Below are 26,912 nucleotides of genomic sequence, written 5' to 3'. Positions count from 1 at the left end.
CCATCTCTATATGGATGACACACAACTGTATCTTGTTGTCCATGGAATGTTTCTATACAGAACCTTGAAAAAGGTTCCTCATTCTACGAAGAAGAAAAGTTCCTTACTGTGAGATGCTGAAAGAGCCACGCCCTCATGATGTTGGTGGCGACCTTGGGGAAGATGCCCCTCTTCTTCTGTCGTTTTTTGTCCTTGTCAGGGTCATCGTCGTCCCCCGTCCCCGGCGATGCCACACTGTTGTCTAAACCATCTCCTGGGCGCAAAATAAAGCCTGCGTGAGACATAAAAATGCCGTTCCGCGGCGTCCTCTCGTCAAGACGGGCACACCAGCAAAATCATCATAGGAGATCCAGTCCAAATATGAAAGGGGGGAACACAAGGAGGGGCAGGGATTTAGCCGGACTTTCTACAAAGTCCGGTGCTGAGTGAGGGGTTTAGGTTGAGACCCGGCGCTGTTCTTACATATCCTGGAGGCTGGAAGGGGCTACGAGGGGTGGGTTAGGGTTTTAAGGACTAAAGATCTAAGCAAGAGTTTTGGACGTACAGACAGATTTATGAATTACATTGCAGACTCGGTGCAGCGCTGTTTTTGTCGATAATCGGGTCCCTTAAAAGTTTTGGGCTATTAATCTGAAGTTTTCTGTTTACTAGCAGACATTAACACAAGCTAACGTTATCTGGGCATGCAAATAGCAAAAGGGTAGGAAAACATAAAATATAGCAAGAAATTCCCCAAATGTAAATAATAATAATAATATAAGTAATATAAATATACTGGAATTCAAAATAATAAAGATAATAAACAAACACCACAAAATAAATATTAATAATAAGATATAGTTTTTTCAAATTCAAATTATTAGTACACCATCCCCTGGTCTACAACCTACATGAGGGCAAGGAAAAACTCAAAAACCTCAAGTCATGTTTATTTGTGACGCCCTTAATCATAAGGAGTCTCAAAGGGCTTCACAGACCACAGATTATTGCAAACCACAGTCTATTAGTACACCATTCCCTGATCTACAACTTACATGAGGGCAAGGAAAAACTCAAAAACCTCAAGTCAAGTCAAGTTATATTAATTTGTGACACCCTTAATCACAAAGAGTCTCAAAGGGCTGCACAGACCACAGATAATTGCAAACCATAGTCTATTAGTACACCATCCCCTGATCTATGACATACATGAGGGCAAGGAAAAACTCAAAAACCTCAAGTCGAGTCAAGTTATATTAATTTGTGACGCCCTTAATCACGAATATTCTCAAAGGGCTGCACAGACCACAGATGATTGCAAACCATAGTCTATTAGTACACCATCCCCTGATCTATGACCTACATGAGGGCAGGGGAAAACTCAAAAACCTCAGGTCAAGTCAAGTCCTATTTGTTTGTGATGCCCCGAATCACAAATATTCTCAAAGGGCAGCACAGACCACAGATTATTGCAAACCACACTCTATTAGTACACCATCCCCTGATCTATGACATACATGAGGGCAAGGAAAAACTCAAAAACCTCAAGTCAAGTCAAGTTATATTAATTTGTGACGCCCTTAATCACAAATATTCTCAAAGGGCTGCACAGACCACAGATGATTGCAAACCATAGTCTATTAGTACACCATCCCCTGATCTATGACCTACATGAGGGCAGGGGAAAACTCAAAAACCTCAAGTCAAGTCAAGTCCTATTTATTTGTGACGCCCCGAATCACAAATATTCTCAAAGGGCAGCACAGACCACAGATTATTGCAAACCACAGTCTATTAGTACACCATCCCCTGATCTATGACCTACATGAGGGCAAGGAAAAACTCAAGTAGTTTACCAGCATGGTTTGGGAGTAGTGTCTGTAAGTAAAAACTCAATTTATTGGGCTCCATACTCACCAATACCAACATTTTGAGACCTCCTCGCCTCAGCTTTTAGAAAAAAACTTTTGTTTGTGTATCTCCATTTATCTTCATTCCCATTACAAAACCTAAAACCCCACTTCCTTTTTTAAATCAACACCCCGAAAACTTTTGTCCTTCTTCCACTCGCTTCTTCCCCGCATTAAAAGTGCATTAACGAAAAAAATGATTTACTTTTAGCGGTGCGGGTTCCTTTTCTTTTTCTGGCCCGGGGGCACAGATGCCTTGAAAGCCTTCCTTGAGGGCATCTAAATTATGTATTTGAAAAAGTCCTCCGCCAAGGCGGACCAAGACCGGGACTTCCTCCGAATCCGAACCCGGCGCGTCCCACCCTCTTTGGAACCCCGTCAATCACCGCCGCCTGTATGGGTGCTAATCTCGCATAAATATTTCAACTAATAACCTTAAAAAAAATGCAAAATAAATGAAGAATACAAGGGCAGGGGGGGATCTGAACAACCCCCAACCCCCCGTTTTCCCCCCCTCTTGTCCTTGTTTTCTTTCCACATCATTAGTGAAAAAAAAACAGGGGCACCCAAAAGTGCCGACTTAGCACCCGAAGTCAAAGAAGCAAGTTGGCCGAAGTTCATTAGACGGTAAATCCCGCGCTAAGTACGAATCCTTGTTCAGGAAAGCCTAAAACAATAAACTCCGACTGCGAGGGGGCAAGGGGCCGAAGGGTGCAAATGAGGGGGGTTTCCTGAGATAATGTGACCCTTTACGGAAGTCAACAATACCAGGCTGTGGATTATAAACACCTATGTTTGAAAGACACTTTGGTGATGTGGTTGGTTGGATCTCTTAACCACACGGGTGGTGTGTCTTGGGCATGCACAGCCTGGTGGTGCCCATCCCTTTCCAAGCCAACGTATGTTTCCATATGATCACTCATTCACTGCATATGACGGCTAAAGATGTCAAAAACTTTGACTGTGAGTGAACAAGCTGGACTGGGTTTATAACACCTTGTTTTTGTATAACAGGTTTAATATGCGCTGTGACTTTAAAAGTGGGCGTGGCTTAGCGATTTATGGTATGTTTAAGTTGGCGTTCAAAAAAATAAACAAAACATGAATGCCAAAAGAGAAAAAAAACAAGAAAGGCTAAATAAAATTAACAGAAAAAAATCTTTATGTATAAAAATATACAAAAAAAAATAAAAATAAAATATAGTGTATATACAAACATAAAATCATTACGTTTTCTCTCCACATTCAATTTAGAATTCCTTATTCTTAAGTTCCTTTTGACGTGAATTTTTTATTTGTTCGTTTGTTTTTTATATAACTCATTCACTGCCAATGACGGCTATAGAATTTTAAGACTATTTTAAATATTCGAGTGGCTAATATATATATATATATATATATATATATATATATATATATATATATATATATAAAATATAATTATTATTAAATAATTGTATTAATTTATTTTAAACTGTTTTTACTATTATGTTGTATTGCCTATAAGAGACCATTTTTATTAGCTATTTTTGTATATTATTTGTCCATTATTTCATTTTTAAGATACGTATTCTTAATTAAATTATAATTTCAAAAATATTTATTATTTTGGTTAATACATTTAATATTTTTCTAGTTATATTTTTATAGTTTTTGTAATTGTTTTGTTCATTTTAAATATGATTTGCTTGAATGTAATTCAATTTTCTTATGCTTTTTATTGCATTATATAAAATACTTTCTTATTAGTTATGTACTAATTTATACATATCGTTACAATTGTGCTCGCGTTATTAATTTACTTATAATTTTATTGTATTTTATTGTTTTTTTTATTAATTAATTATTTTTATTGATGTCAATGATTATTGCGACATGACAATTTGTTTATTTTTACACATTGATATCATTCGGATAATTATCATTTATTTCTGTATCATATTTCTTTTATTGTATTTAATATTGCATTCCTTGTGTTGAAAATAAAACAATAATAAAATAAAATATATAGAATACAGAAATACCCAATATAACGTGTTGATATAGAGTATTTCAATAGTGCTACGGAAAATACACACTGTAATAAAAATAGGGTAATATGCAAATGTGGGGGTGGGGTTTAATGTGGGCTTTTACTCCCCCGGGTGGAGTTAAAGAGCCTCGTGGCATGAGGAAGAAATGATCTCAGTCTGCTGGAAGTGTGAATTTCCCTACGGGGATGAATAAAATATCTATGTATCTATCTATCTATCTATCTATCTATCTATCTATCTATCTATCTATCTATCTTAATTTCCCACCTTCCCTTGTTTCTTTCCTCTCCTATTCCTTCCTTGCTTCCTTCCTTCCTTCCTTCCTTCCTTCCTTCCTTCCTTTTTTCCTTCCTTCATTTCCCACCCCCCGTGTTTCTTTCTTTCTACCCCTATTTCTTCCTTTCTTCTGTCCTTCCTTCATTTCTCCCTTCCCTTCTTATTTTCTTCTTTTCTTTTTTATTCCTCATTTCTTCCTTCCATCCATGTCTTTATGCATATATTTATGTCTTACTTCCTTCTTTCCTTTTTTTTCTTGTTCTTCTCATCCTTCCGTCCTTCCTTCCTTTCCTTCCTTCTTTCTGTCCTTCAGTTCATCAATCCTTCTGTCATTCCTTCCTTCCTTATTCCCCACTATCCCTTGTTTCTTTCTTTTCTATCCCTATCCTATCTATCTTCCCAAACTATTTTACCATTTATTATGTATTCATATTATGTCAACATCGACATATTTTGCCGTTCGGATCAATAACAATAGGTAGGCGCGATAATTATCAATAAATACCTATTGATGAAGTAAAACGACCTCAACATGCACAGAAAAAAAAAGAAAAAAAAAAAGGTTTTCCTGCATTTGCCTTGCATTAAACACCTTATACAAAAAAATGAGGCCATTGAAGGTGCAAAAGAAAAAAACGAGGCCTTGGAGGGTGCAAAAGGTGCAAAAGACAAAGAATCTCGGAGCGGGTGGGGGGCATAAGAATAAAGAAGTGGCAAGTTGCACGTCCTCATTACATCTAAAGGAGAGCGTCTGGCTTTACCCCCCCCCCTTTAAGAAAAAGACACCCCCCCATCCTGAGGAGCCCGAGAAGGATCGCCTGAGGGTAAATTGTCCCAAACGCTAATAGCTTCTGACTGTTCCCTGGCAACTCCCATTCCAACCTGTGTGGATGAAAAAATAGGGGCCGAGTAAAGAGTGGAGGGGGTTTGAAAAAAAGTAAGTAGGGTGGGGGGCGCCCTATCATCTGGCCGTGTGACACAGATGGGGGTTGGCTATTAAGAGGCTGGCAAAAGGCCTGGGGGAGCCTAGACGCGCGGCGTAGCCTCGGGCCCTTTCGGTAAAAAAGCGGCACCCTTGGAGAAATTGGGGTCCGGGGGGGCGGAGCCTCCTCTTTTTTCTCAAACATGACCGAAAAGTTTGTTTTTTTTCTAATAAGAAGACGGAGCAAACAAACGAGTTATTAAAAATGCATCGGCATGGATTTTACCGCCCGGGTAAATTGGTTTCGGGGTTTAGCTCATTAGCCGAGGAACTGTAAACATGGTGCAATTCTTGCTGGGCTAATGTGTTAGCGTTAGCTTGCGGGGTTTGTTTTGGGATGTCGGTTTTAATGTAGGGAAGGTGGTGGACTTGATAAGAAAAAAAATGTGGAATTAAAAAAAACAAAAAGAAAAAACAACCCGGAGTTTGGCTTATGTGTTAGCGTTAGCTTGCAGGCTCAGTTTGTTGTAGGTCTGTTTTAATGGATGGTAACTGAATAATGAAAAATTGTGGAGTTAAAGAAAAAATACAACTTAGCTCGGCTAAAGTCTTAATATTAGCTTACGAGGACAGTTTCAGAAGTTTGTGGTACGTCAGTTTGAATGTAGAGATGGTCGCGGAATCAAAAACTAAACAAAAAACCCTAGCTTTGCCAAGGTATTAGCGTTAGCTCGCAGGGTCGTTTTTAGGAGTTTTATGTCAGTTTTATGAATAGTAGCTAAATTAATAATGAAAAAAACCCGGATTCAAAAACAGAAAAGAACGTAGCTTGGCTAAAGTGTTAGTGTTAGCTTGCAGAGTCAGTTTTGAAGAGTCTGTATGTCTGTTTTAATGGATGGAAGCTGAATTACTAAAAAAAAGTCTTGATATTAGCTTACGGGGACAATTTCAGAAGTTTGTGGTACGTCAGTTTGAATGTAGAGATGGTCGCGCAATCAAAAACAAAACAAAAACCCTAGCTTAGCCAACGTATTAGCGTTAGCTTGCAGGGTCGGTCTTGAATAGTTTGTTGTATGTCTGTTTTAATAGATGATAGCTGAATAATGAAAAATTGCGGGGTTGAAAAGAGAAAAAAAACAACTTAGTTTGGCTAAAGGCCTAGCTTAGCCAACATAGAAAACAACTTAGCTTGGCTAAACTCTTAATATTAGCTTACGGGGACAATTTCAGAAGTTTGTGGTACGTCAGTTTGAATTTAAACATAGGCGCGGAATCAAAACAAAAACCCTAGCTTAGCCAACATATAAGGGTTAGCTCGCAGGGTAGTTTTTAGGAGTTTTATGTCGGTTTTATGGACAGTAGCTGAATTAATCACGAAAAAAACGCTGATTTAAAAACAAAAAAACAACGTAGCTTGGCTAAAGTGTTAGCGTTAGCTTGCAGAGTCAGTTTTGAAGAGTTTGTACGTCTGCTACTAAAAAACACAGATTTTAAAAAAACAAAAACAATTAACTTGGCTAAAGTGTTAATGTTAGCTTACGGGGACGGTTTCAGAAGTTTGTGGTACGTCAGTTTCAATGCGGAGATTGTCATAGAGTTCAAAACAAAAACAAAATATCTAACAGTATAATGTGTTAGTGTTAGCTTGTAAGGTCAGTTTATATAGTATTTTGCAAATAGGTTTTAATTAGGATTAAAACAAAAAACGAAAAAAAACCCTAGCTAAGCTAACATATTAGCGTTAGCTTGCATGGTAAGTCTTTGAGAAGTATGTTGCAAGTGGTGGTCGTCAAAACTAAGAAAATACTCTAGCTCTGCTAATGAGTTAGCGGCCCGCCGATTTCCTGATGTGTGCTAAAACAAGCGTCAAGACCCTCGCTAGTGGGCCATAAAACAACAGCTTAGCAAACAGGCTGACAAATTGCTAGCGCTCATCAATGGCCCTAAAACCTTTCATGCCAATTAAGGAAATGGTGGCTCCTTGGGCAAAAACCCAGACCTCCAGACCATTACTAGGCTTGTTCAAGGCACGAAAAAGTAATGGATTACAGTGACTTACTACTTCTTCCAAAAAGTTAGTAAATGAATTACCTTATAGTCAAAGTAACTAGTTACCAAGCAAACAACTATTTTCCGTTGCTTTATGTCAGAAAATTTGAAATTTCTGAGCAGCATTCGACTCAGTTAAATAGAGAAGAACAGATAAGTAATTGTGTTATAGAACTTTGTAATATTTATTCCACTTCACCAAGAATAGAGTATACTATACTTGAAGTATAACCAAAATAATCAGTATACAATACGATAAAATAACAATCAGTACACAATATAAAGTGAGTTTAACAGATGAACTCTAACAACCTAAGACAACTGGTCAAGTAGACATAGGCTACTGTATTTCAAGTATTTTGTTCACAACAATAGTCAATTGTAACAAAATACAAAGTGAGTTTAACTCTATAGAAGATATCACAATCTCCAGTGCAGTGGTCTCCAACGAGGTGCCCGCGGGCACCAGGGTGTCCCCTAAGTATAGCTGAGGTGCCCGCTGACCTGTTCTAAAAACTACTAATTAAATTATTTTTTTAGGTGTTTAACTGAGTCTATTCACCTCTACTTCCAATAATTAACAGAGTAATAACATAACATAATAGTAATAACATGGTATTTTAGAAATGCTAAATAATAACAAAAAGCATCTGTCAGCTTGAAAAAGGTTGACGACCCTGTCTAGTCAGACAACTGCTCAAGTAGACATATGCTACTGTACTTTAAGTATTTTCACACACAAAAAAAATAGTTCTACAATATAAAGTGTGTTTGATACTAGAGTGTAACATCACTGTGGATAACTCTTCCTCAGGTCCCTTTCCTCACATGGTTTGTCTGTGCCTTGTCATTATTACATTTTATTTTTATTACTTTTTATTTTGTTTTTGTTGTATTTTAATGATCGTGTATGTCTGTATGACGTGTTTTGGGTTGTTGTTGTGTTTTTAAACTTATTTTTTGCCTGTGCATTACAAATAAATTTGATTTAATTTATATTTGAAAATAAAATTTAAAAACTCTAAAACAACTGGTCATGTAGACATAAGCAACTGCACTTCAAATGTTAATGTTCAGAGCAAATGTCAGCAGTACAATTGTATTTTAATGATTGTGTATGTATGTATTACGTGTTCTGGGTTGTTGGGCGGGAATAAAAGAGGATACTTTTTTATACAGCATACATGTTTTTAAACTTATTTATTGCCTGCGCATTACAAATAAATCTGATTTGATTTATATTTGAAAATAAATTTTAAAAAACTCTATAACAACTGGTCATGTAGACATAGGCAACTGCACTTCAAATGTGAATGTTCAGAGCAAATGTCAACAGTAAAATTATATGGAGTGACTCTCTCCCTCTTTGACTTGTTAAGGGTGGTAGTTAGATTGCCGCGTTACTGAAAAAATAAGGCCGGCACGTAAAAACACGTTTATTCCGTAGCATTGCTCAAGACCCCAAATGTACCCCGACTCTCGGACAGCAGTTAAAAGTGAAACCTTCTTCCGACTTCCTTAGCGCTAGCAAGGCAGCTAACGTGAAAACACGTGCTTAAGTGTTCCCTTAACGAAGTGGAATAAGAGCGTCTAATTAGACGGCTTTTCCGTGTGAGGAGTCGGGGTATTCAGGCGAGGTGGAGGGGTCGGAATGGGTGGGGAGGGGTTCCTGAACAAGTGCAGCACAGGCCCCGCCCCTTTTGGGGGGACCCTTTCACCCCGCCGTCGGGCACATATTTTTTTGTCATCCCCGGAATGTTGCAGATAAGTATCAGGCTCGATAGGGGGGGGTCCTTTTTTATAAAAGGAGGGGCCGTAATAAAATGTATTATTATTATTATTATTTTACAAATTTTGTTTTATTAAAATCAGAAAAATACGATAAAATAACAATCAGTACACAATATAAAGCGAGTTTAATAAAAGAACTCTAACTCTCACAACCTGAGACAACTGGTCAAGTAGACATAGCTTACTGTATTTGGTTCACAACCAAAGTCAATTGTAACACAATACAAAGTGAGTTTAACAGAAAATAATTAAAATGAGCAAAATTACATAATTTTTTTGAATATTCATAAATGAGAAAATAAAATGAATAATCAGATTAAAACAGGAAATTAAATATGATTTCATTTAGAAAGATATGACAGAAATTGTAAAAAATTAAATATAAAAAAAATTACATTGTCAATTAAAGAAAAAAAATCAAAATTTTATGAACCACTAAAAAATACTAATTTCTTTTTAATTTGATTAAAGATGAATATTAAAACTAACAAAATTGTATTCAATAAATTAGAATATAAAATTGAATAAAGAACAAAAATGAGTAATCAGATTAAAAATAGTACACAATGAGTATTAACATTTGAAAATTTCAAACTAACCAAATTGTATTCAAAATTTAAAAGTAAAAAATAAAAAAAAATATTCTAAAAATAATAATTTGATTAAAACTGTACAATATTTTAATCTAAATTACAAATATAATAAAATGATAAAATAATGATTAAAAACCAAAAACCCCTGACAATTTTTTTTAATAAAAACCTTTTTAATTAGAAAAATACTCCACTTTGAAAAAAAAATTAAAATAAAATTACTATTTAAATAAAAACTAATTTAAAAAATAAATAAAATGATTTAAAATAGTGGTAAAATTACTTGACTAAAATAATAAAATAACAATACTTAATACTTTCAAAATTACATGAAAAATAAAAAATACATTTAACAACTAAATTTCGAATAATAAAAATATTATTTTGAAGTTGAAAATAATAGTTAAAATGTGCAGAGTTACATTTAGATAAAATAAAACCTACAAATGAGTTAAAAAAATGAATAATCAGATTAAATTTTTCAAAATTATGAGAGAGTAGAGCAAAAAAAATTCACTAGTGTATAATATTCTGTGATATAATTTGTCTTCCTCTGCAGCGCTTTACTTTGGCGGGGTCTACGACTGCAATCCACAATGTTAAAACCTCCACTGAGCAGAATAATACACAGTTGTGTGCCACAGAGGAGTATTTTTCTTTTGGGGGGGGGGGGTTGTTTTCTACCAGTGGCACAGGAAATGAAGACATGCAAACCCCGAAAGTGGGCGGTCACCCCCAGATGTCAGCAGACGATTTGCATGCGAGGCGAAATTGCAGGGGTTGAACCCCCCACTTGTAAGGGGGGGGCACGATGCTCATGACTGCCCTCAGCTCACAATAAATGCCAACAATTTTGAAAGCCAGTGCAGCTTTTGTGTTTTTGTATACAAAATGTACAACTTCCCCAAAAATATATAACAAATACACAATGGAACAAGTCCAGGTTTAAAAATGGAACAATCTTCTTTTTGTATCCAAATCCAGCTTTAAACTTTCCACAACAGTATCTCAGACCTGCCTGGTGTGTTCCTCGTTTTTCATGATGCTCTCTGCGCTTTAAACAGACCTCTGAGACTATCACAGTGCAGGTGTATTTATACAGAGACTTGATGACACACAGGTGGATTCCATTGATCATCGTTAGTCATTTAGATCAACATTGAATCATTCAGAGATCCTCACTGAACTTCTGGACAGAGTTTGCTGCACTGATACACCCACTTTTTTGTTTTTTATTTGTTAAAATTTTTTTAAAATATCCAATAAAGTTTCTTCCACTTCATAACTTCTTGGTTTTATATCTTTATAAAATGTGGCAAAAGGTCTAAAAGTTCAAGGGGGCCAAATAATTTTGCAAGCCACTATATTTTTGCAAAACAAGCAAAAAAATACAATTTTTTTTTTAAATCCTTTTAAAAACGAATTTCTTTAAAAGTATAAAATTGCATAAGAATTAGAATTAGCTATTAGTTGTATTAATTTATTCATTTTAATTTAAAATTTGTTAGCTATTAGTTATATTACTTATTTACTCTTATTTTTTTAAAATATTTAAATTAAATGTAAAAAACAACATTAATTAATAAGAGAATCAGATACATATTTTATTACATCAATTTATAATATGTTGAAATATAAGTAAATAATATAAAAAAAACATATTTCTTAATATTTCTTATTTTATAGTTTACTTTTATAATTATTTTTTGTAATGTTTTCTAAAATGTTTTGAATGGATTGTAAAATCATCAAAAAATACAATAAATTAAATTAAAATAAATTCAAAAAATTTATTAAATTATGTATATTAAAACATATTTTTTATTTATTTTTTAAATTAATACATTGTAAAGTAATACCAAATATTTTAAATTAAAATGAATAAATTAATGCAACTAAATACACTAAAATATTAATAATACGTCATTAATATTAAATATTATTTTCTCATTTTGCAAGAAAACCTTAAAAAGTATATCTTCAATTCTTATCACTAAACAAATATGATATTGTTTTTAACTGATTGAAAAAAAAGAAAAATATTATTTACAACAAAAATGAAATAACATAAATTTAACAAAAGTATCCCTAAAATATATAATAATTAATATAATTATTAAATATAATTAATTCATCATAGCTTCTTGCTAATATTGTTTTATTTCTTCAGAGAAACAAAAGAATTATTAAATTATTTAAAAAAAAATAACGATATATATATAATAAATAAAACATTGCTATTTTAACAACTATAAATTATATTAATATCATGAAACATAAATAGCCATTATTAATAACTATATATATTACATATTTTGATTTAATTAAAGACCCCCTTGGCCACGCCCACTCCGCGAGGCCTTAAAATTCCGAATTAAGAAGTCAACCATCAGCTCGAAGCTTCTCCTCCGCCTTCTCCTCAATCGGCTTTTTTTTCCTTTCTCTCGCTCTCTAGCCACGAATGTCCCGGAGGCAAAGGAACAAAGCCAGCACAAGCGATTAACTCGGCTCTCTAAACTCTGTTTGGCTTCCTAATGAGCTCACTCAAAAGACAATCCATCAGCCATAACCCCGTCGCAACCCGTATTCACCGACTCCCCCTGAACACATCACTGCTGCTGCTAGTCCGGGACGGTGCGTTTAAAGACCCGAGGGTTAAGCGCTAGCTGGAGAGGGTTTGAATAGGCGAAAAAAGGAATCTTTTCACGGCTGCTCGAGCGTGCTAGCTTGATCTTTAGCCCCCCAGACCCCCCTTTACATGCCCCCCACCCCCCTTGTTTGCAGGGTGTCCTGGAATGTCCAGTTGCATGGTAGGAACTCCGGGGATTCTGTTTCTATGGCATAGAAAACGTACCCTTGCATAGAAATAGTTTTACAAAATTAAGTCAAGTCAAGTCATTTTTATTTGTATAGCCCTTAATCACAAAGAGTCTCAAAGGGCTTCACAGGTTATTTTTTTTCAGACTATTATGACACCATCCCCTGATCTGGAACCAACATGAGGGCAAGGAAAAACTCAAAAACCTCAACATGAGGAAAATGAATGAGGGAGCAAGTGTTATTTTCAAATCGATTTTTGTTTTTCCTTAGATTCGATTGAACTTTTGGGAGTGTGGGGAAGCAAGAATGAAGACCACGATTATGTCAAAATAGTTTAAATAATAAGAATAATTGATTATTTGGTTGTTTTTATTTTTCTATTATTTAATTAAAATCATTTTTAGGATTATTTTTAGGTTTTTAGGTTTGTTTTCTCTGTTTTGATTGCATTTTTAGGGGGAAAAATAAAGAAAATATTATTTTATTTTACTACATTTTATTTGAATTAATGTGAGGTTTCTTTTTTTAATGAAATTACAAATGTGAAAAAGTTAATGTGTGACAAATCATATCAAAACATAATAATGAATTATCGTAATAAAAATGATCGGACAGCAATTTCTTAAATAAAATTAGGAAATAACGTCAAAAAATGTTAAAAATAATATTAAAAAATTACAAAACACAAACTTTTTATTTTAAAATAAATGATGGCAATTAAAAATGTGCAGTAATTTGTGTCATAAAAATAATATTAAAAAAACCCATTAAAAATTAAATAAAAAATGTAAAAAAAATCATAAGATTTAAAAAGTACTAAAATATTTAATTAAAACTAAATAATAATACTTAAAACATATATATATATATATATATATATATATATATATATATATATATATATATATATATATATATATATATATATATATATATATACATATAAAATAACCATAAAATTTCCCAGAAAATGTATTAAAAAAGTAAAACTTTTTTATTAAAATTGGAAAAATATCACTTCAAATGAAATAAATTATATGTAGAATTTAAAATAAAAACATTGAGTTAAAAATGAATACAAGAATAAAAAAACAAATAGATTTTACATTCAAAAAATAATTCCCAAAAATTGTGTTTAAAAAATGTAAAACATTTTTTTATTAAAATTGGAAAAATATCACTTCAAATGAAATGAATTATATGAAGAACTAAAAAAATAAAAATGAAATAAATACGAGTTAAAAATGAATACAATATTAAAAACTGAATACATTTTATTTACATTAGAAGAAAAACAATACTCAAAATTAGCAAAATTACATTCAAGATTTACAAATTAAATCTATTATTATTGTCTTAAAAATGTGCATTATTTTTATTAAAAATTAGTAACAAAGAACACAATTTTCAACCTGTTTTATTAGATGTATCTGCATGGAGTAGCTAATTGGAAGCTAATATAAACAAAAATTTATAATAATAATTCCAACCAGGAAAAACGAATCAATACAAAAATCCCCTAGTATACATATCCTTCATAACATTAAATATAATTTTCCAAGCTCGCCTTTTCTATAAATTCCCATCATTCCTCACGAGAACCGGACGGTAAACAAGTCGGAATAAGAAAGCGAAACGGGAGGAGGATATTTCGCTTATAAGGCGAGTGTGTGTCCGCTTGTGCAACGGTATCGCGGTGTCTACGTGCAACCGTGCAATCGTGTAATTGCACGTGCGTACACTCCCAGAGTTCCTCATTACAGCCGGTGGAAATGATCCTCCCGACACCTGAGCTGTAACCAAGAGATTACCCAATTGATGAATCCCGGCTTGAAAATGCGCCTGTTTTATTCTGCTTTAGTAATTAATTCTTTTTCCGATATGCTATTGATTTAGTGTAGCCCCTGATAAAGTTCAAACCCCGTCGGATCCCTGCGGGGGGATCCGGCGAGGGCCCTCGTTCGGAGTCGATGGAGAAAAAATATTTCGGATAGTCGACCCCCTTTCACCCTTCCGTCGTTGCGGTTTAGCCTCAGAGATGAATAGGAGATCGTACGAATTGCCTTTCTTGTCCCGATTTCGACGCATCATCGAATTTTGCACGGAAAATGCTAGGATTTGATGCAAGAGTTAGCATTAGCAAGTAGCAGTGATGGGTACAGTCATTGGTTATAGCTACTTTAAAATCCCAAAGGTGAGAACAACCAGGAAAAGTATGTGTGTGTCTGTGTGTGGAGTCAAATTTTGGAATAATTTACAAGATGAGATCAAACAATGTCCAACTATTCATGTGTTCAAATATAAATACAAAAAACATTACTGGAGAAATACAGGAAAAATTAAATGTGTAACTTGGTTTACATAGAATCCAAATGCCAAATATGATTATATAAATGATAATAATATTGTAATGTAAAGTTCATAGTCAGGTAAAAAACTATTTGGTGCTAGACAGCTAGCCAAAATAGTAAAAAGATAAAATGTTAGCCCGATGGCATGCAAAAAATATAGAAACCCAGGTAGCTTGCTAAATAGCTAAAAATGTACAAAGATAGATAGCTACAAAGCTAAAAAAGTAGCCACATAGCATGCAAAAATGTAAAAAGCCAGTTAGCTTGCTAATAGCTAAAAAAGTACGAAGATAGCTAGCTACAAAGCTAAAAAAGTAGCCAGATAGCTAGCTAAAAAAACCTGCACATTTTTTTGCTCATTCAATAAATGAAACCCATTTACTGAATTGAATTTAAGCACTGACCTCCACGACATTACTACTTCTACGAGTTAGTAACTTAAGTACTCTATGGTAAAAGAAAGCAACTATTACTTTACTTTAAAAAAGAAGTGGTTGTATGTCCGATAATGTGAAATTTCCTAAACAGTATTCGACTCAGTTGAATAGAAAAGAACAGATAGGTAGTTTCATTATAAAGCCTTGTAAAAAAAATAAAGAGTAAACAATATGATACTATAACAATCAGCAGTAAACAATATAAAGGGAGTTTCATAAATTAAACCGAACTCCCACAACCTGAGACAACTGGTCAAGTAGACATTGGCTACTGTATTTCAAGCATTATGTTCACAACACAAGTAAATTGTAAAACAATATAAAGTGAGTTCACTCTGTAGAATAAATCACAACTGCTCAAGTAGACATATGCTATTGTACTTCAAGTATTTTCACACAACAAAAGTTAATAGTTCAACAATATAAAGTGTTTTAACACTGCAGTGTGAAATGAATACATCAAAATCTCACAACCTGAGACAACGTGTCAATCCTTCCCTCTCTATCTTCCCTATCTTTCTATCCTTCGCTTTCTCTCTTTCTTTGCCTGGCTATGGCTGGTAGTTTCTTCAATTCATTCAAAGTAGCACACCACTTTTGACCGTCAGTAACGTAAGGGTTGAAAAATGAATTACATTACCCCGTTCACTCGTTTCATTTTTGACTTGAAATCAAAATGTTAGGAATTAAAGCATAAGAGCTACCATTTGCAAGTACTGGCCATGTGCATAATGCTAGCATTAGTTGTGAGCTAATTAGGTCTAGAGTAGTCTGTAACTGGTCTTGACTTTATCTGAGCTACTTTTTTATAAACTTGGGTTGGTCTTCATCGATTATTGACTTAATTTGGGCTACTAAGTCAAGGACTAGTAGGTCATGACCTGGTCTTGACTTAATAAGCTACTTTGTCATAAACTCAAGTTGATCTTGACCTGGTTTTGATTGTATTTGAGCTGCTTATACATAGATTCAGGTTGTTTTTCACATATTATTGACTTAATTTGAGCTACGTAGTCATGAACAAGTTGGTTTTGACCTGGTCTTGACATTCAGAGCTCCTTAGTCATAGGCTCAACGTGGTCTTGACCTGGTTTTGATTTAATCTGAGCCACTTATTCATAGACTCAGGTTTCGTTTCACCTGTTATTGACTTGGACAAGTTAGTCTTGACTTAATTTGATATACTTTGCCATAGACATAGGTTGGTCTTTACCTATTATTGACCTAATTTTAGCTTTTTTAGCCATAGGAAAATGTTCTTGACCTGGTCTTGACTTAATTTGAGGTACTGTGTCATGGACTTAGGTTGCTCTTCACCTATTATTGACTTACTTTGAACTTCTTAGTCATGGGAAAAATGTTCTTGACCTGGTCTTGACTTAATTTGAGATACTTTGTCATAGACGATGTTGGTCTTTACCTATTATTGACATAATTTTAGCTTTTTTAGCCATAGGGAAATGTTATTGACCTGGTCTTGGCTTAATTTGAGGTACTTTGTCATGGACTAAGGTTGTTCTTCACCTGCTATCGACTTGGACAGGTTGGTCTCGACCCAATTTGTGATACTTTGTCATAGACGTAGGTTGGTCTTTACCTATTATTGACCTAATTTTAGCTTTTTAGCCATAGGAAAATGTTATTGACCTGGTCTTGAATTCATTTGAGGTACTTTGTCATGGACTAAGGTTGTTCTTCACCTGCTATCGACTTGGACAGGTTGGTCTCGACCCAATTTGTGATACTTTGTCATAGACGTAGGTTGGTCTTTACCTATTATTGACCTAATTTTAGCTTTTTAGCCATAGGAAAATGTTATTGACCTGGTCTTGAATTCATTTGAGGTACTTTGTCATGGACTAAGGTTGTTCTTCACCTGCTATCGACTTGGACAGGTTGGTCTCGACCCAATTTGTGATACTTTGTCATAGACGTAGGTTGGTCTTTACCTATTATTGACCTAATTTTAGCTTTTTTAGCCATAGGAAAATGTTATTGACCTGGTCTTGAATTCATTTGAGGTACTTTGTCATGGACTTAGGTTGCTCTTCACCTATTATTGACTTCATTTGAGCTTCTTAGTGATGGGAAACATGTTCTTGACCTGGTCTTGACTTAATTTAAACTACGTAATCATAGACTCAAGCTGGTCTTGACCTAGTCTTGGTGGACAAACCCCTTGGACTGTAAAACCATTTTATAGCTCAAAGCAAATTTAACAGTCTCTTCCATTCTGTTTATGAGCCTCTTAAAAGAAACCAGAGATCATTTTAGAACATAGTCTTTTCACAATCTCTTCACAAGGATTTCCTTTTTTCCAGTTCGGTATCTTGAGACAGGTCATCTAAAAGCGGAATTGGATTTCTTCCCTCAGCCTTTAAAATCCTCCCTCAGATGTCAGCGACTATTTTGAGGCTAAACGAAGTCAAAACAAACGTTAGCTAGCGCGAGGGGTGAATGTGTGCCAAGGCCCGACGGAGGAAGCCCAGCCCGGGTTATCGACTCGTAAAGATGGCGTTAGGCGAGGGGTCTCGACGAGCGAGCAACTGTAGCGAGCGAGCTACCGTAGCGACTGATTTCCGCACTAGTTAGCTCCCACGAGAGAGAGTAAACGATAAAAAGAATGAAAGAGTTTTGTGAAAAGAGATGCTCCTTCCCGGGTTTCTGGCGGGAATGGGAACAAGGGGCGGGGGAGTGAGCTCCCTGTATTTTCTGTCGCCGTTTTCATTGTTACATTTCACTGTGTGAACTCTTCTTGATTCTGTGCATCCGAAAACAATGGTACAATGCTCTGTTGTTTACAGTGTTGCCAGGTCGAGTTAATTTGAGTTAACTTGAAGAGGTGGTGAAGACAAAGGGCTATCAGGTTATAGAAAACACGTTAAAAAAAGGTCTGGAGTTGGAGGACAGAGTGAAACTATGTTGTGTAGCATTATTTTTGTATGTGTTTTTACATAAATATTACACATGTTTTTTTTCTTCCAATTGAATGTTTTGCAGAGTAAGTAAAACCTGACTGACAAGTTAGCACCAAACCTGTTCCAGACGAACCTGAATCTATTATTAAGTAGCCTCAATCAAGTCAAGACTAGGTCAAAACCTACATGAGTCTATGACTAGGTATCTCAAATGAAGTCATGACCAGGATTGTAAGGCCAAGACCAGAGTCAAGACCGATACTTTGAGAAGGTAAAACCAAACCCCCAAACTGGAAGAAAGGGTTACACCAGACCTGTTCCAGACGAATCTGAATCTATGATTAAGTAGCTTCAATCAAGTCAAGACTAGGTCAAAACCTACATGAGTCTATGACTAGGTATCTCAAATGAAGTCATGACCAGGATTGTAAGGCCGAGACCAGAGTCAAGACCGATACTTTGAGAAGGTAAAACCAAACCCCCAAACTGGAAGAAAGGGTTACACCAAACCTGTTCCAGACGAATCTGAATCTATGATTAAGTAGCTTCAATCAAGTCAAGACTAGGTCAAAACCTACATGAGTCTATAACTAGGTATCTCAAATGAAGTCATGACCAGGATTGTAAGGCCGAGACCAGAGTCAAGACCGATACTTTGAGAAGGAAAAACCAAACCCACTAAGTGGAGGAAAGAGTTAACACCAAACTTGTTCAAGACTAACCTGAATCTATGATTTAGTAGCTTAAATCAAGTCAAGATTAGGTCAAAACCAACACGAGTCTATGACTAAGTATCTCAGATGAAGTCATGACCAGGATTGCTTGAAGTTAAGGACAAGACCAGAGTCAAGACCGATACTTTGAGAAGGTAAAACCAAACCCAATAACTGGATGAAAGAGTTAGCACCAAACCTGGTCAAGACGAACCTAAATCTATGACTAAGTAGCTCAAATATCATCAGGACCAGAATTTAAGCTAGTTAAGACCAAGACCAGGGTCAAGATTGGCACTTAGTGAAAGTAAATCCAAGTTATCACCAAAACCAGGTAAAGACCAAACTGAATCCACGACTTTTGAGTCAGTTGGATGAATTTAAAACCAATGATTGAGGCAATTTAGTTGCGATCTAGTCAAGACCCCATTGAAGGTATGACGATTTGAAAACGTTCAGAACCCAGTCCAGACTTTCAGGATACCATAAAGAAATAAAACCAAGGTATCTTAAGAACAACTCAAAAACCACGTCAAAACCAAGATCAGAACTTTGTGAGAGTTGTGACTAAGAAAATAGATTTGACATTGGAACCTTTGAAGTCGAGATCGACACGATATCGATAAACTCAAACGGACTTTGAGAAAGACAAAAAGCAGTTCTGACTTTTTGAGCGAGACCAAACCTTTGGGAGCGTTACGACTAAGATAACAGCTATTTACGACCGAAACATTTGAAGTCAAGATCGACCTGAGATCGATAAACTCAAACTGACGTCTAGCACGACAACAAAACCGTTAGCGTAGGGTGCTAAAAACCAGTCCTGACTTCTTATAGTTCTAAAAATTCCCACGGGTTCCGGTGAGCACGTCTTTCTCATCTAAATGAGACTTCAAGCGCTAGCTACTGTACCGTCTTGCCGGCAGGAATGGTTCTGACTCCAAATCAGCTCGTGATCATCACAAAAGTTCCACCAACGTGCCGCTAATTAGCATTAGCTTTTTGAAGCTCTCCGTCTCCCTTCCCGTCTTTTATTGACGTTTCAATTCTCCCCTCGTATGCACCCTCGGCCCGCCGATACCCCCGAGCCTGCTCTCGGAGACGGATGGGGGTAGCGGTTAGCCAGAAGCTAACGGCTATTGCCCCCCCGTGAGGGCCGAATCAAAGAACCAGGCCCTGGGAGATCCGACCGAAGAACAATAAGCATATAGTGGAGAGGATGAAACAAAATTATAAAATAATGATGGCGTAAAAAAACGAAGCAGGGGGGGCGGGATGGGGCAAAGACGGAAATAACAGTCGAAACATCAACAACATCAGCGAGGGTGTCTTGGAGGCTCGTGTCTTAGGAGCTAGCATGACAATAGGAGCACAATAGCAGGTGCTTTGAATAGCAGAGGGGATTCCTATGCCCCCTACCACACTATACCCCCCCGACCCAAAGCCCCCCCTCGAGGGTTTCATTTTGAACCGGGCTTCCTTCCGACTCAAAGGTTGAAAATGATCTCATCAGAAGAGAAAAGGAGGAAGAGCGACAAAGACTAAGGTACAACAAGAAGATCTACACTAGGCTAAGTAACACTGTGCTTGTTTAAGGGTTAAGCTAGGTTTAGAAAGCAAGGTTAGGATACGTTAGACTATATTTGGATAGGCTAGGCTAGGTTAAGTTAGGCTATATTTAAATAAGTTAAGCTAGGCTAAGTTAGGTTACATTAGGCAAGGGAGGTAGGCTAAGCTAGGCTTGGCTAAGTGTCCAGTATAACTTTCTGTTAGCTATACTGGCAACATGTTGAAAAAAATACAGTAACATTAGCATATTAGGGGTGCGAATGCTAGGTGCGATGCTAGGTTATATCAGGCTCGGTTAAAATAGTATACGTTCGGCTGTGTTAGTTTAGTTAACATAGCCTATCATAGTTTAGCCTAGCCTAAAAGTCCATCAAGATTATTACTTTGCTAACAATATTATGAATGTGGTGGTTGGGGTAATTTTTCTATCCTTTGAGAAATATATTTCTTATTAGTAGTAGTAGTAGCAGGGGTAGTAGTAGTTTATATTTTCTTTATTTTTAACATCATAATAAAACCACGTCTACTTTCCCGTCCAGGCTTTCGACCTCTTTTTGTCCCAGATCACGTCTACTCCCCTTTCCTGGCTTACGACTCGCTTACGACCCCGACCACGTTTTTGCTCTCCTGATTGGCTTCCTGTCCCTATTTAAACCCACTCCTATCCGTCACCTGTTGTCTGTCTGTCTGCAAACCTCAGTTTACTCTAAGCAAGCTTTTCGACCCTGACTCACTCCTGTTTCGGCTCCCGTCTGTTTCCCGGCTTTCGACTCGTTGCTGATCTCGACCACGTTTTTTCGCTTTCCTGTCCCGGCTACTGAACTGTTTTTTTCCGCTCCCGACACCGTTCAGAGCGACCTGCTCACCGTGACCAGCGATCACCGGATCGTGTGTGCAATCCTTTCCCTTCTTCCCAATAAAACTAAGAGAAACGTACGCAAGTGGGTGAGTCTGATTGGCTCCCTGTCCCTATTTAAACGCACTCCTTTCTGTCACCTGTTGTCAGTCCGTCTGCGAACCTTAGTTTACTCTGGGCCAGCTTTTCGACTCTGACTCCCTCCTGTTTTGGCTCCCATCTGTTTCCTGGCTTTCGACCCGTTTCTGATCTCGACCACGTTTTTTCCCTCTCCTGTACCGGCTACCGACCTGTTTTTTTCCGCTCCTGACACCGTTTAGAGCGACTTGCTCCCCGCGACCAGCGATCACCGGACTGCATTTGTTTTTTTCAGTTTTATTTAGATTGTCGGTCACCGGTAGCAGGTCGCTCGGAACGCGAAAGTGGCACTTCCGTGGCGAGCGCAGGCAGTGTTGAGAGCGGGGGAGAACAGATCGATGGCTGGGATGGTGGAGCAAAAACGTAATCGAGTTCAGAAAAAGGGTCGGAGCCGGGAATCAGGACAGGAGAAAGTCAGGGTCGAAAAGGCTTGCCTAGCAGGAGCTGAGGTTCGCAGACAGACTGACAATGGATGACAGGTTTAAAGAGATGAGCAGCCAATCGGCGTCCGAGGCAGTTGGTGCCAAAGGAGCTGACACAGGTGCCTCGCATCAATAATCATGACAATTTTAACTTATTGATCTCCTTGTTGTATGATGGGGGTAAATGCTATAAGGGGGGGACCATAACACAGAGTGGAAAAGATGTCTTTCCACATCATAACGTGAAAATATCGTAAGCTCGGTACGAAAACCCATCATATTCCACTCCGTAAAGTGAAAACATCGTAAGCAAGGGCTGAAAACATACTGTACTAAACATGGAAACGTTGAAATAAGCTAAGTGAAAGCTAAATTAGCTAAAGTAAGCTAAGGGCGCCATAACACAGGTCTGAAAAGACATCTTTCCACATCATAACGTGAAAATATAATAATAATAATAATAATAATAATTTCCTTGTATTGTCATTCTGTGTAACAAATATCGTAAGCTCGGTACGAAAACACATCATATTCCACTCCGTAAAGTGAAAACATCGTAAGCAAGGGCTGAAAACATACTGTACTAAACATGGAAACGTTGAAATAAGCTAAGTGAAAGCTAAATTAGCTAAAGTAAGCTAAGGGATGAGATAAAGTGTAATTCATTTCCCTTTTCTTATAAAGCCCTAGTAGTCTAGTGGTAGTGACCTGGTGCCTTCATTGGTGTAATCTTGGTTTAAGCAAGGGCTGAAAACATACTGTACTAAACATGGAAACGTTGAAATAAGCTAAGTAAAAGCTAAAGTAAGCTAAGGACGCCATAACACAGGTCAGAAAAGACATTGTGAAAATATTATTAGCTACGGACAAAAAACGCATCGTATTCCACATGCTAACGCGCAAACATGGTAAACTAGCGACGCCGTAACCCGAAGGCCTTCTAGCTTCCCCCTCGATTACTGGTTCGAAAAACAATGGCAGGAAACGTTAAGAAAACGGCTAGCTTGTTTTTGTCTTTTCTCCGACCAGAAAACACCACTTATCTCCCGATTAGCGCGTGTACTTTGTGCATTATCGGAGTCGAGGGAACTCTCTCCAGAGTTGCAATCGGTCTTAGAACAATAGGGGGGGGGGGTCGAAAATAAAGGAAACATTGTGGTTTTTTTCAGGGGCTTTTTTAGCCAACACCGCATTGTTTAGTATGAATGCTTAGTGCGGGGACGTAATGTTTAGACAAGTGAGTGTCTGCAGGAGACATCTGCAAAGTTTGGCCCCGTGACCTCGTAAAGAATGCTCTTAAAGTGGGGGGGGGGGTGAAAAAAAGGGGAGGGGGGGGGTGAAAAGTGCCTGTGAATGCATCGCGGCCCCACGGGGCGTCGAACTACCAGGCACCGGACGCTATATTAGGAACACCTGCTCGTAACAAAGGTAGGAGTTCAACGTTTGTTATCCCGAGTCGATTGATGGTAGAGGGCACCGCTAATGTTTTGAGGTTTTTTGATAAGTGAGGTCATCCAAATATTAGGAACACCTCACAGTGTGAACCCTATTTTAAGCGGGAATTTAAGGATAAAACAGGAAAAAAACGGGTCAGGAGCCGGGACAGGAGAGCGAAAAAATATGGTCGAGATCAGCAACGAGTCGGAAGCCGGGAAACAGACGGGAGCCGAAACGGGAGTGAGTCAGGGTCGAAAAGCTTGCTTAGAGTGAACTGAGGTTCGCAGACGGACTGACAACAGGTGACAGATAGGAGTGGGTTTAGATAGGGACAGGGAGCCAATCAGGAGAGCAAAAACGTGGTCGGGGTCGTAAGCGAGTCGTAAGCCAGGAAAGGGGAGTAGACGTGGTCGGGGACAAAAAGAGGTCGAAAGCCGGGACGGGAGGGTAGACGTGGTCAGGATCAAAAACAAGGGTCGAGGCCAGGAAACAGACCGGAGCCGAAACAGGAGTGAGTCGGGGTCGAAAAGCTTGCTTAGAGTAAATTGAGGCTAGCAGACAAACTGACAACAGGTGACAGAAAGGAGTGGGTTTGAATAGGGACAGGGAGACAATCAGACTCACCCACAACCTTTTTTTTCAAGCGGAAAGTAATGGATTATGTATTTTGTGGACTTAACCGGGGACATGTCTCAGGACCAGAACAGCGGCAGGACCCACTTACGTACGTTTCTCTTAGTTTTATTGGGAAGAAGGGAAAGGATTGCGCACACGATCCGGTGAACGCTGGTCGCGGGGAGCAGGTCCCTCTGAACCGTGTCAGGAGCGGAAAAAAACAGGGCGGTAGACGGGACAGGAGAGCGAAAAACGTGGTCGAGATCAGCAACGAGTCGAAAGCCAGGAAACAGACGGGAGCCAAAACAGGAGTGAGTCAGGGTCGAAAAGCTTGCCTAGAGTAAACTATGGTTCGCAGACAGACTGACAACAGGTGACAGATAGGAGTGGGTTTGAATAGGGATAGGGAGCCAATCAGACTCACCCACTTGCGTACGTTTCTCTTAGTTTTATTGGGAAGAAGGGAAAGGATTGTATACACGATCTAGTGATCGCTGGTCGCGGGGAGCAGGTCCCTCTGAACCGTGTCAGGAGCGGAAAAAAACAGGGCGGTAGACAGGACAGGAGAGGGAAATAATGTGGTCGAGATCAGCAACAAGTCAAAAGCCAGGAAACAGACGGGAGCCGAAACGGGAGTGAGTCAGGGTCGAAAAGCTTGCTTAGAGTAAACTGAGGTTCGCAGACGGACTGACAACAGGTGACAGATAGGAGTGGGTTTGAATAGGGATAGGGAGCCAAGCAGACTCACCCACTTGCGTACGTTTCTCTTAGTTTTATTGGTCTGCGACTGTTAATTTATCAAAAATAATATCAATATTTTTTGAGATACAGTACACCACGGCGTTATGGCGTAATTAGCTAAAAATATTTAAAAGTCTTCTAAAGGCATGGCGATTTTTATTAGCAGAAGTTTTAGATTCATTTTTAATTGTATTCCGCCATCTCAGAATGTCGGCCTTTTAGATTGATTCATTATTGAATAAGACAAGAAGAATATCCTGGTAGGAGGCGGATGGACAGTGAATCAAGAACATCCTTTCAAGTTTTTAAATCAGTTTTAATTCAAATCCGCCGTCTCGTCCCTCCCTTCTGCATCCACCCACTCACTCGACTGTACCAGCTCAAGTCACGTCAAGAGTCAATCAAATTAAATTTTTACTTTTAAATATATAGTTATTTAATCATTTGAATATATATCACATATAAGTATTACTGTACTATTTTGTTAGTAATAGTCAATCTGTATATATGATGTTGTCCCGCTTGATGCTTGATGTTTTTAGATAGTGTACCGGTGATTTGGAACACATTAGCTAATTAACAAGCTTTTATCGCTTAGCATGACGAAAATAATTAATCTTATGCTAAAAAATCAAGATAAAATATCTCGGATTAGGAAAAAAATACAACTAAAACAAGCGAAATCCACTGCAAATGAGCAAAATAATTTCTCCCTACTGATATTCTCCCTCCCATATATACTCACATCTAAGCTGTATTTACACCGATAAATAAAACACTGAATTCCATGGGTCAGTCTAAATGCACAAGTTTGTTTGTGTGTCACCATTAGTAAAAGTTAGGCCGCCCGTTTTTGCTTTCTAAAATCTCAAATCACGCGACTCCACTCTGGTAAACAAACGTCCTTGAAGACTCACCAAAGGCAAACAAAGCCTTTAAAACCAGCACAATATTTGAACAGAAATAGCCTCGAAAACCATTCCTGCGCCTCCATTAAAACCCTATTTTTTTGTCTTCTTCTTGCAGGGAGTGGGTGGAGCGTGACACACGGGAGAAACGATTGAGATGTTTAGCACTCGCCCTCAGAAGACGCAAAAAGTGTGTAATTGGCAGCCAGCGAGCCATCTCTGGCATATCTTAATTCTTTTCATGTTGCTGGAAACGGCTCCCCTGGCTTTTTTTTTTGCAAATTGATAACCTTTTAAATGAATGAGGGTGAATGCATAATGAAGGCTTTTCTCAGCTTACTGTCCCTGCAGCTAAGCTAACGTTTATTTCATTTGCAAAGCACCCACCGCCCCCCCATCTATTATTTCTTTTTTTTTTTTTAGATTGCGTCTGTGAGCGTTCGCGGCTCCGGGCGGGTGAACGAGAAACTGACTAACAGGGATAACGTGTTGCTTCGGGGGGATCGAAAATCACCAGACGTTTACCGAAAAACATAGACGAGAGTACGGTAACCCTAAGAAGCTCTCGAGTGGGGAAATGGCGGAAAAACTGGTTGAAACGACAAATGATAGCAGTGGTGAGCCGTAACCTCCAGTCAAGTGGTAAGCGTGAGTGGCTAGAGAATGAAACAGTGGAAAAAACTAGTCAGAGATAATTGAATCACAGAATGATCTCATGCAGGGGTTAGCAGTCGGTAGTGTGTCGCTCGGAACGCGAAAGTGGCACTTCCGTGGCGAGCGCAGGCGGTGTTGAGAGCGGGGGAGAACAGATCGATGGCTGGGATGGTGGAGCAAAAACGTAATCGAGGTCAGAAAAATGGTCGGAGCCAGGAATCAGGACAGGAGAAAGTCAGGGTCGAAAAGGCTTGCCTAGCAGGAGCTGAGGTTCGTAGACGGACTGACAATGGATGACAGGAAGACGGGGGTTTAAAGAGATGAATGCAAATTGTCATTCGGGCTTCTGTAGTCATAAGAAGTTCTTCGGGCGGCTCGTCTTGAGCTCGAGAGGTCGCAGGTTCGATTCCCGGATCCTCCGTGTTATATGTCAAAGTGTTCATGGGCAAGTCACTGAATCCCAAATGCCCTCGATAAGCAGGTAGTTGACTTGCATGGCTGACGCTGCTATCGGCGTGTGTTAGTGTGTGTGTGAATGGGTGAGTGTGAAGCACATTGTAACACGCTTTGGGAGGTCTTCATTGACTTGAAAAGCGCTATAAAAATGCAGACCATTTACCATTCAGCATCTTGTTTGTCCTCAAAACGTTTAGAGGCCGACTCCCTATTGGTGTGTGAGTGTGTGTGTGAATGGGTAAGTGTGAAGCATATTGTAAAGCACTTTGGGAGGTCTTCATTGACTTGACAAGCTATATAAATACAGACCATTTCCATTACCAT

General features: G+C 37.8%; 1 protein-coding gene across 5 annotated transcripts in view; it reads right to left on the bottom strand.

Moving 5' to 3' along the window:
* The window catches only part of meis2a (Meis homeobox 2a), a 165,272-nt gene that overhangs the window by 89,791 nt on the left and 48,569 nt on the right, over positions 1-26,912 (bottom strand). For 2 of the 5 annotated variants that reach the window (XM_088355160.1, XM_088355162.1), the window contains exon 8: positions 108-271. In XM_088355160.1, the coding sequence (XP_088211286.1) occupies positions 108-271 (164 nt within the window). The remainder of the gene's footprint in view (positions 1-107; positions 272-26,912) is intronic. The other 3 variants (XM_088355161.1, XM_088355165.1, XM_088355164.1) reach the window with 2 other exon arrangements.

The sequence above is a fragment of the Urocampus carinirostris genome, chromosome 15, assembly GCF_059441175.1.
Source record: "Urocampus carinirostris isolate Australia breed hairy pipefish chromosome 15, RoL_Ucar_1.0, whole genome shotgun sequence".
Classification (NCBI taxonomy): Eukaryota; Metazoa; Chordata; class Actinopteri; order Syngnathiformes; family Syngnathidae; genus Urocampus; species Urocampus carinirostris.
This window is presented reverse-complemented; position numbering and strand designations above follow the sequence as displayed.